The sequence below is a fragment of the Capricornis sumatraensis genome, chromosome 2, assembly GCF_032405125.1.
Source record: "Capricornis sumatraensis isolate serow.1 chromosome 2, serow.2, whole genome shotgun sequence".
Taxonomy (NCBI): domain Eukaryota; kingdom Metazoa; phylum Chordata; class Mammalia; order Artiodactyla; family Bovidae; genus Capricornis; species Capricornis sumatraensis.
In genome coordinates this window covers 51,392,523-51,408,481 of record NC_091070.1, presented here as the reverse complement: position 1 = coordinate 51,408,481, position 15,959 = coordinate 51,392,523, and the positions used below count along the sequence as shown (strand labels likewise).

The 15,959-nt window shown below is 34.9% G+C and overlaps 1 protein-coding gene across 2 annotated transcripts in view; it reads left to right on the top strand.

Annotated features, from left to right (window-relative positions):
- SLTM (SAFB like transcription modulator) overlaps positions 1 to 15,959 on the top strand; it is a 43,186-nt gene that overhangs the window by 9,626 nt on the left and 17,601 nt on the right. The window contains exons 3-7 of one of the 2 annotated variants that reach the window (XM_068963894.1): positions 2,406 to 2,470; positions 5,088 to 5,285; positions 6,206 to 6,253; positions 13,911 to 13,938; positions 15,304 to 15,718. In XM_068963894.1, the coding sequence (XP_068819995.1) occupies positions 2,406 to 2,470; positions 5,088 to 5,285; positions 6,206 to 6,253; positions 13,911 to 13,938; positions 15,304 to 15,718 (754 nt within the window). Of the gene's footprint in view, positions 1 to 2,405; positions 2,471 to 5,087; positions 5,286 to 6,205; positions 6,254 to 13,910; positions 13,939 to 15,249; positions 15,719 to 15,959 lie in introns of both variants that reach the window. The other variant, XM_068963893.1, reaches the window with a different exon arrangement.

Sequence of the window (15,959 nt, the reverse complement as noted above, 5' to 3'; positions counted from 1 at the left end):
TCAGGTGGCCAAGTACTGGAGTTTCAACTTCAGCACCACTCCTTCCAATGAATATTCAGGACTGATTTCTTCTAGGATTGACTGGTTTGATCTCCTTGCAGTTCAAGGAACTCTAAAGAGTCTTCTCCAAAACCACAGTTCAAAAGCATCAATTCTTTGACACTCAGCCTTCTTTATGGTCCAGCTCTCACATCCATACATGACTAGTGGAAAAACCATAGCTTTGACTATATAGACCTTTGTCGGCAAAGTAATGTCTCTGCTTTTTAATATGCTGTCTAGGTTTGTCATAGCCTTTTTCCCAAGAAGCAAGTGTCTTTTAATTTCATGACTACAGTCACCGTCTGCAGTGACTTTGGAGCCCAAGAAAATAAAGTCTGTCACTGTTTCCATTGTTTCCCCATCTATTTGCCATGAAGTGATAGGACCATGTTTTCTGAATGTTGAGTTTTAAGCCAACTTTTTCACTCTCCTCTTTCAGTTTCATCAAGAGGCTCTATTTTAATCCTTCTTCACTTTCTGCCATAAGGGTGGTGTCATCTGCATATCTGAGGTTATTGATGTTTCTCTCTGCAGTCTTGATTCCAGCTTGTGCTTCACCCAGCCCAGCATTTCGCATGATGTACTCTGCATAAATAACCAGGGTGACAATATGCAGCCTTGACGTACTCCTTTCCCAATTTGGAACCAGACTGTTGTTCCATGTCCAGTTCTAACTGTTGCTTCTTGACCTGCATACAGGTTTCTCAGGAGGCAGGTAAGATGGTCTGGTATGCCCATCTCTTTAAGAATTTTCCACAGTTTATTGTGATCCACATAGTCAAAGGCTTTAGCATAGTCAGTGAAGCAGAAGCAGATGTTTTTCTGGAATTCTCTTGCTTTTACTATGATCTGTGATAGAACAGTTTAGTAAGCTCTTTCTCACCTGATACTGTTTCATTTTTTAAGGAAGGAACATCTCCCTCATTGCCCTTGTAGTAACTTCTAATTTGTGTTTTCTCTAAAATACAAATGCCACTAAGTTCCACATTTTGTTTCTCTTTTGTTTCAAGCCCTCAGGGATATGAAGACCTCTTTTACCTCAGTGGATAAAAGAAAACTCTTTACTCTTCATCGTTTCACATATCTGGAAGAACCAGTATCTTGTTCCCTTTTTATCTCTCATTCATGGAAAGGATTTCCAATTGGGATTAGATGGAAGATAGGAGCTGGTGAGGAGACATGGGAAAGGGAGTTAACCTAACTTTTTTTTTTAGAGTTACCTCGCAGCCAAACTCTCTCTCCTCTGGGGTCATGGAAGCTTGAGATAGGTATGTGGCAGTTCCTGTTCTAGGCCAAGGAAAGGTTGATTAGTTGGCTTCAGGAGAAGACATCCATTAGCATCTCAAAATAAATAAATTTTTAAAAAATAGTAAAATTTTAACAGCTGTGATTTTTTTAAAACAGCATTTCTCATACATTATGGGTTATCTAAGTAGATTTTTATGGACTTGCTTGAAAACACAAACTTTTGGCCTTGGATCTGTGGAAAATCTGTGTGTGTGTGGCATGTTTAGCCTTGGATTTGTGGAAAACGTGTGTGTGTGAGGCACTTTTAGCCTTGGATCTGTGGAAAATGTATGTGTGTATGTGTAAAACATTTAAAGAATTCCAACCACCAATTTTCAAAGTTTTGAAGTTGAGAGTTGGGTCAGGGAGGCCTGTAGTCTATCTGGAAGCTGTTAACAGTTTTTGGTCTGAAGTAATTTCTACTTGTCTTAAATCAGTTAAATCAGTCATCATGTTAAAGCACTACTTAATATTTAGGCCTTTGGAGAAACACAAAATAAGCATAAAAGCAGTCACTGTACTTAAGGTATTTCTTTAAATGGTGAGCAAGAGGTACCCGACAGAACAAGGCAGTATATCATCAGCTGATCATGGATTGTGAGGTGTCAAGTGTGAGAATTTTATTTTAGAGAAAGCTTGTTGACAAGAAGAACTTGGGAAGGCTTTATGGGGGATCTGAGTCTTGAATTTAGCTATCAGATGTCTGGTTATATATACAGTTAGTAGAGTACTGTTGAAAGTTGATGCTACTTCTGGGAGAATTGAAGGTAGAGAATTTGACTGGTGTAAAGAAAAATGGATCTCATGTCAAGTCAGTGAAGGTGATGGGTTCGTATGCAGGATTAATTATTTGCACAGTTTATTTCAGTGAAATGCAACAACAGCATGACATTGTTCATAAAGCTTCTCTTTTTTGGTTTGGGACAGCTAGGGCCAGGTGGTTTATAGCAGTTGGCATTTGCTTTGTCAGATGATTGGGAGTGGAGAGTGATACCTCGGGGTAAACGTGTCTGAATGTTTTTTTGCTCTTAAAGTAATAAAATATTGGTTGTTAGCCCATTTTCCTTCTTTCGCAGGTAAAAAACAGGAAGCAGATGAGTTGAGTGGAGATGCTTCTGTGGAAGATGATGCTTTTGTCAAGGTAAAGTGTTAATTACACAGGTTAAGATGTCTGTTTTGAGCCTAGTATTTTGCATGAGGAATTCATGCATTTTGCTTTAACAGTAGACACTGAAATATGTTGGTAAATAGGTATAGAGAAAAATAATATTGTCAGTCTTACTAATTCTCATAGTTGAGAAATATAGTAAATAACTTTAGTTAAATGAGACAAAGCAAAGAATGTTTGTTTGGGGAGACATAGGGGCCAGAGGAACAGGTACAGGACAATTGATACCTTAGTTCCTGGAAAAGGTACTGCCCATCACATTTAGCTTTTGTATATATTAATAATATACAGAAATCAGATTAATATAGTCTTTAAAATGGAGAAAGTTGCTGATATATTGCTACTTAGTGAAGATCAGATTAAGAAATGTGTTTTGCCCATTAAAGATAAATAAGCCAGGTCTTTATTGGTTTAAAATATATTTTATTTTAAGAATGTCCAACTAGGAGAACAGAGTATGTAATTTTAATTGAGGTTGTGGCAGGTCAATATACTGTTACTTTTAATCATAGTTTTTATTGTTGTTGTTCTCATTTTAATGAAATGTGATCTATTGACTGATCATTAGGTCTTAAGTAGTGTGGCATTTGCAGAAATTATTTAATGAGCATAGTTCGTTTTAAATTACATACATTTACACCACATGTATTCTGTTTTCTGTGTACAGTTAGGTCATATTGCCATAACATCTCGGATGTCTGTGTGGTCCGCCATGAAGTCAGCTCATGTCCCTTCACTCACTCATTTCCTACCATCTAACTCTCTACCCTCCCCCCACACACAGGCTGCACAGGCACCATGTACCTCACTCTTTGTATCTTGCACTTTGACGGCATGCACAGAGAGAAAGAGATGTTTGGTTGAGGAGTTAGCTCTGAAGTCAGGTAATTCAGGAAATATGTGCTCAGGGATCCATTAAAATGGGTGATTACATGCCTGTAACCGGCTTTTTTTGAGCCTTTAAGGGGTGTTCAGTCTTTGTATTTTGTTATCCTTGTGGTATATCTTCCACTAGGTTTATTCCTTTGCTCTCATTTTCTCTAGTTGTCTTCACTAGTGAGTGTATGATTAAGTCAAAACTATCCATAAGCTGGAAAAACATTGTGACTTAGTAAAAACCCTTTTAGTTTGCAAATTTCTAACTTCCTTTCAGCTCTTCAGTGCACAAAAATGTTTCAGTCATTTAAAATGTTACGAGGAGATGTAATATTGCTGTCTTATATGTACCACAAAGGATGCCTTTTTGTAATTATTAAATGAACCTGGTCATAATGTCTAAAAGAACAAAAGAACTTTTACAAAATTCTATTTAAATGTATCGTTACTTTTATATTCCTTTTTCCCTGTGGAGGTATCCTCATTTGTGGTAAATATGATAGAAAGAAAGTGGATATACTTGCCTTGTTTCTCAGAGTTGTTAATTTTGGAATTTATACAGTGATGATGGTGGGTAAATATCACCTATTGCTTAGATATGTGAATACTATAGAAATTACTTCTACCTGTAGGTAAGGAGAATAGTCAAAATTGTCACTTGAAAGTAGGTGAAATTCCCTCAGTGACTTGCCTTGTTTTGTTTTTTGTTCTGTACCAATTCTTGTAGCATCATATAACCAACCACCTCCTCCACTGTCAGTTCCCAGTGTCCCCCCACTCATAGGCAGATAATGAGCTGGTTAGACCTGCTGTCCCAGCAATGACCTGCTCCCCAAGCACTGCACATTCCACACAGTCATGTTTCTTCTCTGTGCCTACCTTCCCAGAAATTTCTAGTCCCTCATTGCAGTTCCTCTATGAATAATTAATAGTTATACCCCTACACTTTTCCCCTTTTAACCCAGAAACCTTTAAATCTGTTGTTTAACTCCTTTAAATCTCACCATGAGAGTAGGAAAGGAGGAAGAATGTCCATTGCTTTTAACCCTTTGTCTGCAGTTAATGAGAGAGGGAACTAGGCTGATTGTTGCCTTTCTTTATTTCTACTGAGGTACCCTTATATCCATAAACTTTAAGAGGCTAACCAATATTCTTTGCTTCACAGAGAGAATCCTAATCTATGTTCCCCTGTTTAATTGGCTTTGTGGCATGGTGGTAGATTTCAAAACTGATTAGTTATTTGCATATTTGTAAGAACAGACATTGGTGTAACAGTTGGGATTCCTTATTATAAATTAGAAATAAAGTTTATATTATCACGTATAAGATGTCCACAGTCTTTGAAGGTAAGCCAAACTGTGGCGTGTAGAAAAAAGTCATTTCTTTGAAGCCATGTCTTATAGGAAAGCTCATAGGATGTGACTTGGTAAATATTATAACTGGAACTTGAGAGCAATCCAATTAGCATATATTTATTTCAGTGTAAGTGATTTGGGAACTCAGATGCACAGTATAATGACCTTGGTATTAGACCCCCCTCTGATTTTAAAGGCACAGTTAGTATGTAATATAAAATTATTGAACTTTGACTTTGGGAGTAATGTCAAAATATGATAGAAGTGAAAGCAGTTAGAGATGTAAATTACAAAAAGGTTTGGTGGATAGCCTGCAGTACTTTGCCTCGAATTGTATCAAATTTTCTTACCATTAAAAGGACTGTGAATTGGAGAATCAAGAGGCACATGAACAAGATGGAAATGACGAACTGAAGGACTCTGAAGAATTTGGTGAAAATGAAGAAGAAAACGTGCATTCCAAGGAGTTGCTTTCTGCAGAAGAGAACAAGACAGCCCATGAATTAATAGAGGCAGAAGCAGTAGAAGATATAGAAAAAGAGGACATCGAAAGTCAGGTCTTTAGCCAGTTTTTTTAAAACGTGATACAGTTAAACTAAGTACTAAATAATAAAAAAGTATTTTTCTAGTTCAATGTGGAAGTCACAGAACTTTCAAAAAATACATATTTAAAGTTACTTATAAATCACTCAGAATCCTGCAATCTAAGATGACCTTTCAATTTTTGCTTATTATTTTCCACACATGTATATGTTTCTACCTAGTAGTTATCATGTTACAAATTGCTATTTAGTCTATATATTTTCACATAATATATAATGACTTCAAAATTCATACATTACATCGTAATTTACTAGACTGTTTTCTGGGTGTCCAATAGCTACTCTTTTAATTTGGGATATTTAAGTTTTAAGTTGTTTACTATCCCACTATGAAAGAGTGTACCAATTTAACACTGACCTTGCCAACATTACCAGATAGTAAGTTTTTTTTCCCCACTTTAGTAGATGTAAAAACATTAATTTGCATTTATTTGGTTATTATCAAGGGTGGGGAAATTACTTAAGAAAGTTTAACTTAAAAGCTTTAAAGATATAATTTTTAAATCTTTACTTTGAATGAAATAGACCATTTGTCCTGCTTTGAAGCATGTTAGTACTACTTAAGAAAATCAGTGGAATAGGGGGTCAGTATTTATGCTTAGAACCCTATGTTCTACCTAGCTCAATAAATGAAGGGCTCATGAAAGACTTGTTTCTAATTCTTTTTTTGGTTTCTAATTCTTTTATCAGTGTGACTAAGCTTTTATGTTGGCATAAAAATATAGTCTGAATTATTAAGCATTGGCTTAATACCCATGGTATCCATAGACACTGCACAGAACATGAGGCAAGTGATAATCGGGTGTAGCATAAAAGCATTCTCGTGTTACCCAGATATTTTGTAAAGCAAAGCTATTGTATACCCTTTTACTTAGGAAATTGAAGCTCAAGAAGGTGAAGATGATACCTTTCTAACAGCCCAAGTAAGTTTACATTTAGTCCTATGAATATGATATTGTTGGGTGGAAGGGCTTAATATAATACTGAGTTACATGGTATATACAAAATACTTTAAATTGGTGGTTGAAATTTTTCTTGCTGTGGAGATAATTGGAAGTTATTAAAATAAGGTTCCTACCATTCTCAAAAATAAAAAGTCTATCCTTTTTCTAATACATAAGTCTAGTTATCAGTTTTTTGGGAAGCCTTCACACTCCTTGATTTTTTTTTTTTTTGTGGTCACTTTGGTATGAAATAAATCATTTAAAAGTACTAATAGCCTTTTAAAGCTTTAAAATTTTGTTAATTTAACACCCCTATGATAAATATAGTATAAGAATGATAAAAATCTGTTTTAAGTAATTTACTTGGGATATGTGTATACATGTGGGTGTGTGTGTATGTGTAGAAAATGATTTCTGTTGTGTATTAGATTTTGTTTTTGGTCTATGTGATATGCATAGTGTACATTTTAAAGCATGATGTACAGATGCTATAAACAGACATTTATAGCTCAATTTCTGTATTAAAAATTAGCCTTTGTCTTTTTCCCATTTGTGTACCCAAGAGTACCTTGTTCATGTACCCTCTTTAAATAGCATACTTTCAAATAGAGATAGGGGTTCCCATTCCCTCTGTTTACTAGATTTAGGAAAAATAGTGATCAGGTGTGCTGTTTCCTCACTGTAATATTTACTGCAAGGGTATATAATGCGGTGTATATTCATAGCCTGCTTAGCTGATTGCCTCTGGTCACTCCTTCTTTACCCCAGCTCTCTTACATTTGGAATGCTGGTGAAGCTGTATATTGGTTCTCTGTGTTCATTGTAATGGGAGAAATTGCATTTCTGGGGGAAATGTTTTTGGTAGTTTGGAATATTCAGGAAGGAAATGTTAGGACAGTGAAAGTCTGTAGACTTCCCCCCATACTATCCTCAGGTATGTTCATTTTTGAATGATAAAAAATAGATGAGGAAGATTAACTCCCAAATTGGAGAAGTACCTTTTCTGGATATTACTAATTTGCAAAAAGGTAGAGTTGAACTCTTCATATTCATTGGCAAAAGGTTTTAAAATTTTCATCAAAGGCCTCTCCTTCCGTTGCACAAGTTGGAATGTGTGAAGGATTACATCTGAATGTCCCCATTCTCATAATAGATAATGTATGTATTATAAAAATCTAACAGAAGTATCTTAAGGAATGAGTGCCTTTTTTAATTTTTACAAATTTTTGTGGGCTAGATTTGGCCTTGCTCTCCTATTCCATCATGAGAGTGAAAGAACCTTTATTTACTTTTTATCAAAGGGCAGGTTTTGCTTATTGTGTCAGGGAGGTTACATCTTCAAAGAAGTAAAATGACCTTTTTTCCTCTTCCTTAATGATGTATGGTGAAATATGTAGAAATATATATGAACATAACTCCATTTCATCATGATTTTGATGCTTCTAAGCATGACTAATGAATGTCTTGTCTTATTGTGCATGTTAAGGAATACTGCACAGAGTATACCAGTTACACAGCTTCTGCTTTAGCAGTTCAAGGGCAGTATTGTTTCATCTATTCCTCCATTCACTTTTTCTTTTCTACACTATTTTTAAACAAATTCCAGACATATTTTGCCTTAAAAATCCAGTGTATATCTCTGAAAGAGAGCTATTTTATTTTTTACATTATTTTATTCCTAATATATGATTTTTAAAAAATATCTTCAAATGCTCAGTTATCCTTTTTTTTTTTTAAGAAAGTTTTATTTGAATCTTTATTTGTGTGATGCAGATAAGATCGAGATATTGTGATTGATTGAAATGTCTTTTAGGCCTCTTTCAATCTATAGGTTTTCTGTTCATCTCCTCCCCCCTCCACTTTATTTGTTAAAGAAATTGAGTTGTTTATCTTTTAGAGCAAGAGGTGGCAAAGTTTTTCATTAAAGGCTAGGTGGAAAATATGTTAGCTGTGTGGGCCTGGGATCTTCCCTGGTGGCTCAGATGGTAAAGCATCTGCCTTCAATGCAGGAGACCTGGGTTCAATCCTTTGGTCGGGAAGATCTCCTGGAGAAGGAAATGGCAACCCACTCCAGTATTCTTACCTGGAAAATCCCATGGACGGAGGAACCTCGTTAGGCTACAGTCCATGGGGTTGCAAAGAGGCTACAGTCCATGGGGTTGCAAAGAGTCAGACACGACTGAGCGACTTGTTACAACTATTCAGCTCTGCCACTAAGTGTAAAAGCAGCTTACAGGCATTAGGTAAATGAATGGACATGGCTATTTCAATAAAAATAGCTACAGAAAGAGCATCTTACATAGTTTGACACCCCTGTCATTCATAGAGCTTCCAACGTCTGTATTTTGCTGATTATGTTCCTGTGAATTTAGTCAACATGTTTCTCTGTTTAGTATTTTTCCTTTAAGTTGTTGTTTATAGGATCCTGAGGCTTGCTATCTGATTCCGACACCCCTATCCCTATCCCCCTAAGAGATACAACTAATTCATAGGTAGTGTTGTATTCTATTTGGATACACATAATGTCTGACTGTATCTTTTTGGTGATGGTACCAGTCATTGATGATCTGTACTGCACTGATTTAATGAATCAAAGTGGTGGTATTCTTTTATTTTCTTTATTTATTAGCTGGAATGTTCCTTGGGAAAAAACCTTCTCATCTATTATTTGGTTACCTTGTGGTATCATTTACAAAGAAAAGCCAGGATATATGTTTGATTATTTTTCCTTTATTTACCAATTTTCACTATCAGACTGATTATGACTGATTTTTTTTTTCTTTTTGTCCCTCTGTTTCATTTTGAACTCATGGATTTAAATATTTTTAGTGTATTTCAAGCCATTGTAGTTACTATCCTTATTAATGCTCAGACTGTCCTGTCTGTAGCCAGTGAGAGTCTCTTCAGGTTGTCTCTTTAATCCTTTCAACGTGATCCAAGTAGTCTTTACTTCCTTGCTGTCTGGTTCAGATTTCTGTTTCCTGCTCTGGACCTGTAATTAGCCACTTCTTCCTTTTAGTGGTAAATGGTATTTTGAGACAGTAATCTTGATGGTAGGAGTGGGGTGTTCATTGCCTCTGGGTTGTTCGTATTTTCTAGACCTTTTCAATGTACAGTGCTAAAGAATGTGTTTTTTATTTGTTTTTGTTGGTTTCTTACTTTTAAGATAAAATAGATTTTGAGTTCATAAGGGATACTTCTAAGTTAATTATTTCCTTTATCTCACAGTATATGTACAGTAGTCCTAGGATGATAATACAACACCATCACCAGTGTGATTTCTGAAAGTAAGGTTTTTTCCACTCAAGTTCTCTCTCTTAAAAGGATATACCCTCTAGGAATGAACAAATCAGTGTGTTTTAGATTAGTTTTCTATATGATCATCAACTAATACATATTTAGGTTCAATATAGTTTTTTAAATTTTAATCTGTAACATCTTGTGAATCTATAATTATTTCAAAATAGTTAGATATTTAAGTTTTATAATTTTTAAAAATATTTACATGATTCCAAAGTCAAATCTAAGAAAGGATACATTCAAAAAAGTCCCCTTTACCCATCCCCTTATTGGTGAATTTTTTAAAATTCAGGATTAATTGTTTTATTCCTTGTCTTTAAAAATTAAGTAAATAGGCAAGTGCATTTATATAGGTATTCTATTCATTTAAAGCCAGTCTTCAGGCTTTGACTTGAAGCTTAGAGCTTTAGCTTTTAAACAGGTAGAATTTGGTTCACATTCTACTTCTGTTAGTTACTTAAAATATTGTGACTTCAAAGTGTGTTCTCTTAGTCCATTTCTGTGTCTGTAAAATGAACATTGTAAGTCTTACTGCGGTAATGCTTTAATTCTTAAAAATTTCCTCTAGTTTCAGTCTTGTCAATGTTCTATGAGTGCATCATGTATTATTTTTTCTATTTGCCTTTGCCCCAATGTTTCATCAACTTGAAGTACCTTCCCTTTTTTGCCATATGAAGTCTGTGTAACTCTCAAAGCCAGATTTATCTCTGTCTCTTCCATAAAGCTTTCCCTTACATAGTGTTTTACTGTTTACAGAGAACTTTTTACACCCACTGTGTTAAATAATCCTGTATATCCTATTTAGGTCATATGTTATCTCTAATTTATAGGTAAAGTTCACCTAGGTAGATGACAGTGTTGTTGTCTAGTCGCTCAGTCTGACTCTCTGCGACCGCATGGTCTATAGCTCACCACGCTCCTCTGTCCATGGGATTTCCCAGATGAGAATACTGGAGTGGATTGCCGTTTCTTTCTCCAGGGGATGTTATTGACCCAGGAAGATCACAATATCACAGAGTAAAACTGTTTCAGTGGTAAAGATAGAATAAATACCTACATATCTTGGTGCCTAGTCTGTATTCTTTTCACAAGTAACTCTGCATTAGTAAATGTTTTCTGAATTCCATTGTACTTACACAGTGCTGCAGTTAAACCCTCTGCCTACATAAAATGAGCAGTTAGTTAAGTCCCTCCACTTAAAAACAGCAGTGTCTTACAGTACATTTATTCAGTAAACTCATTCAACAAATATTTATTAAGTACTTATTATGTGCCAGTACTTCTTCTTTCCTATGGTCTTCAGCATATTTCCAGGAAGGTAATAGGCAATTGGTGGTTTAGGGTTATTTTGACAGTTTATTGTAAATTAGTGAGACTGAATACAGTGTTTATGTACAAGTCAAGGGAGAGGAGGCCTTCCAGAATACGTCTTCTTACTTAGCACTTGTACATGTATCGCAAGATTAACCTTTGGGAAAGGTACTAGAATGGGTAGAAAGTTAACACTCTGTTAACTGAAAGTAACTCCTAGGTTTGTCTTTATCATTAGTCATTGCTGTTCCTAGAATGAAATAAAAATAGAGAAGCTTTCTGTATGATTTTTGCATTCAAATGCTCTACCTCTGAACTATACGCCCCTGTATGATTTTTGGCACTTAAGGGTTGTAAATCCCATTACAAAGATAAACAACATGAACATTATAAAGCGTTTGCTTCATTTTCATATGTGAAATATTATATTTTTTCAAGATAAACTAAAAAAGTAGTTAATTAAAAGGATGCTTTTTCATGGTGGTTACTTATTTACCATATTCCTCATTCTGAAAAAACATGTTTTCAGTGGAGGAAGATTATTTTGAAATAAGGCACATATCATGTCTGTGCATATTCAGGGAATTTTCCCAGTATTCTTGGTTTGTTTTTTTATTGCAAGAAGTGATTTAACCTTAGTAGTTCTATGTTTATTACACATAGAAATATAATGCAAATATGCACTGATGTGTGGCTCATCTTTTCTACTAACCCTAGTTGTTTTTGCGCTCCATCCCCATTGTAATCAGTTTGTTTTCTAGAAATTGGCTCAGATTCTTTTCCTTGGGGCATTTAAATGTATGTAATAAGGTTAGTGTTACCATTCGTTTAGAAACTAAAGTTACGAAACCCTTCAGAAGACCTGTTGAGTGATTAGGATAGATATCTAAAAATCAGCAAAAGTAAGGCAAACCTTACTGATGGTTTTAGCAGCTAGAAATAACATTTCTACTTGTCAGAAAGTACAGCAGAAAGATTTTGTTTTTTACATCACAGTATTTAAAAACATTTTGTTTTTAAAATAGCAAATACTTTGACTATTTCTTTTTTTTCTTGAATCTTATTGATACTGAATCTCTAAAAGAATAACTTAGAAGTGGTGTGCTGTTTAATTACAAGTAGATGAAGAAGCAAGTTACATTCTTTAAGTTCTTTTGTTCTTCTTTTAAGTAAAAGTGAAGATATTCCAGTTTATTTATCCCTTTAAGATAAATTACTAAACTAAAAGAGAATTTGGGAGAAAAAGATCTTCTCAGTAATTCCAGCATAACTCATCCTTTCTTTGCTGCCACTGCCTGCCAGTCCACCCTGTCAAATCATTTTTCTTTCCTTTCCAAATGTTGCACAATAGAAATATAATGATTAAAACTAAATTCCAGTATAACAATTAGGAGATTATTAGAGCACAGTATAATGGACATATACAATAGGAGTCACATTGCTACCAATTAGTAATCTTCTTTTGTACTAGTCTACATACTAAGCTTGTGGCTTAATTGTTTCAGTGCTTTCAGTTTCCTTCATATTACTTTAGTTTGTAAAACAATTGGTCTTTCCTTAAATGGGGCACATATATGTCAACTTGAAGTTGAAAAATTATTTTAAATGATTTCTTAGAAATATGTTTGTTATCCAAATGTAACTGAGCGTATGATAAAATATGTGTTATATTTAAGAAATCTGGACTTACATGAACCTAAAATTGTGTTAGGAGATACATATGGCATTTAAAATTTTGTTTACAGTTAAATTTTGCCCTAAGTCTAATTTCACTGCTAGGCTGTCACTCTCAGGCATAGTTCTTAATTTGTAGTCTCTGGACCAAAAGCATCAGCATCACTAAAACTTGCAGAGATGCAAATTTCCAGGCTCTACTCCAGTCTTAAATCGGAAACTGTGGGGTTGGTGCTCAGCAGTCTGTTTTAACAGTCACTCCAGGAGATTCTGATACTAAATCAAAGTTTGAGAATCACTACTGTAAGGCTTTGCATTTGGTAGCTTCACACCACCTTGACTAAATATGATCTACTTATACTCAGCTTTTATTTTAAAAGTTGTAAGTTAAAACATACCTGAATTCTATGTATATTTGTTATGATCTTTAATTTTGGGAAATGTTGTTTCTATCTTGTTATAATTTCAGTCATTTTTGCAGAATTTTGCTTGGTGTTAATAGTTTCTTCCTTGTGATATTCCTGTTTTCAAGCCATTACGTGCTTAATTTTAGATTACATGATGTCACATATATAAAAATTAAAATAGCACATATTTAAAATTAAAATCAGTAATTTAATAAAATTATTAACTTGTTTTGATTACTTGTAGCACAAATACTGTTTTTAAAGTGGCTGACCACCAGTGTATATATGAAACAGTATATGAATTCACTGTTAACAGATAGAAAGGAATGAAGAATTTGAAACTACTCTTGTCATTCTTCTTACTTCTGAGATGCCTAAATGGGGAATGTTCTTAGTTTATTAATATGCATTTCAGCCCTTGAAAAAGTATGTCTTCGTGTTATATTTTCTGGTACATTTTGAATAGTATGTCCTAAAATTGCTTTCGAACGGAGTCATGCGGAATAATCACAGCAGGCTTTTTATTGGTGGCTTTTTGCATCTCTCTCTCTCTTTTTTTTTTTTTGGCCATGCCCCATGGCTTGTGGAATCTTGGTTCCTAGACCAGAGATTGAACCCCGGCCTGGCAGGGAATTCCTAGCAACTTTTTGATATGAGTAAGATTTGGGTAATTAAAACCAGCTTTGAGTAGTGAAACTAAATATTCCAGTTTATTGTTGATATAACTGTTGATACATTTGCCTGTTTTCTTGTCTAAGTCATGTATATTAGACATATGCTACATTTCTTTGTGTTTTGGTTCTGATTGGAATATCTTGTGTTTGTTAGTAATAGGTGTCTCTAATTAATATTACTCTACAATTTAACTTGATAGATCTTGTACTGTTACTGAAATCCAGTTTTAAATGAATTCATTTTACATTTGATTATTCTTTGACTTTCAGGATGCTGAGGAAGAAGAAAATGAGAAAGGTATGTTTGATGCTAAGTAGAGTTTAAAAATTGGTGACATTTAGAAAAACAGTAAACTGTGAAAATAAAGCATTCCTTATTCAAAATCTTATTTTTGAAATGAGTTTATTTTCAAATTTATCAATTTAGTGAGTTAAGTCAGCACCTTGATTTTATTTTTTAATTGGTTTAATTTTCTTTTTAACACTTTGAAGACATGTTCTAACTTAATGGTACATATCAGTTACTGTGGTGGACAATGCCATTTTTGTTTAACCTAATTTAAGTTTTATTTTTAAAACCAACTTCTAGCATACGGTAAGTTGATATTATCCTTAAGACTGGCACTGCAGTAACTCATACGTGCTTACTGGTAATCCTAGTATGGAATGGATAATTAATTTTATAACTAGTTCTAAAATTGTTGGGTGACCAGGAGACTGACTTTTTGTTTGCTGCTTGGAGAAATTTTGTACAGTCTTCTGATAGTTTCAGTAGTTCTGGAGACCTATCTTATCCAATACAATTACAGGGACATCAGTAGCAATATATGTGGTTGGTCTGAGGTTATAGAAGAGCTCTTGGAAGGATGTCCAAGGATCCTCCTACTTTGGACTAGAAAGGACATGGAACAGGCAGAATAAAAAACCTAGAAGCAATGAATGAAGCAAAGCTACCGACTGAAAATCTCAGATGCTCGAGGCCTTTCGCTTTTGGGTGAATGCAAGACGTCTTTGAAAATGGTAATTGCAGGACTGACTGGACAGGATGAAGCCTGGAAATGACCACTTTCTTAAACATTATGGAGCAGGCCATCTTTGGAGCCTCTTGTAGCAGTTTTCGGACTACACAAGAAGAAGAAGAGTGAAAAAGATGAGGCCCTGAATACTTTGAAGACTGATTGGTATCCTCAGACTGTGACCTTTCAAGACGTCACCATGGGAGTTCTGAAGGTCACAAGGGTTAAATCCCAAGATAATTTGAACATTGAATAACAACTCTGCTCATTTGTCTCTCTCTCATGGAGGAAAAACACCTTCCATATGCCATTAACTTATAACCAGAAATGAAGAGCTGGTATCCTCAGGATGGAACTCTCTCCTCACTTTTATTGTTTGGTATTTGTATTTAGAGATCATTTTTTCCATGAAGAATAAGTGATCCTGGGTAAAGGATTGTTTATGTTAGTTAATACCCTTGTGTTTTTCTTCCTAACCTTCCATCAGTGCTAATAACTGGGTTTATATTTTCTAGGTCCTATTCTAGCTTATGAATATGAAAATTGTTTAAACTTCTTGTTTTGCCATATTTATTCCTGTTAAATCCTCTTAGATATAGCAGGTTCTGGTGATGGTACACAAGAAGTATCTAAACCTCTTCCTTCAGAAGGGAACCTAGCTGAGGCTGATCACACAGCTCATGAAGAGATGGAAGCTAATGCGACTGTGAAAGAAGCTGAGGATGACAACATCTCGGTTACAATCCAGGCTGAAGATGCCATCACTCTGGATTTTGATGGTGATGACCTCCTAGAAACAGGTAAAAATGTGAAAATTACAGATTCTGAAGCAAGTAAGCCAAAAGATGGGCAGGACGTCATTGCACAGAGCCCGGAGAAGGAAAGCAAGGATTATGAGATGAATGCGAACCATAAAGATGGTAAGAAGGAAGACTGCGTGAAGGGTGATCCTGTCGAGAAGGAAGCCAGAGAAGGTTCTAAGAAAGCAGAATCTGGAGACAAAGAAAAGGATACTTTGAAGAAAGGGCCCTCGTCTACTGGGGCCTCTGGTCAAGCAAAGAGGTTTGTTTTTCTATGTCAGTTCTTTACGATACTGAATTCCAGCATTCAATAAGATCACTCTACATTAAGGGGGTGGCTTCAAGACCATGTACAGTAATTAGTACTTATGATCCTGCCTATAATATTTTTGACCGTCATAAGTTACTTTAAAAAAAAAATTTCAAGATCTTCGTAATATGCAGTGTGTCCTACTGATTGCATTGTCGAATTGTCAGCATATATTTGGTTTTTTTTGTTTTTT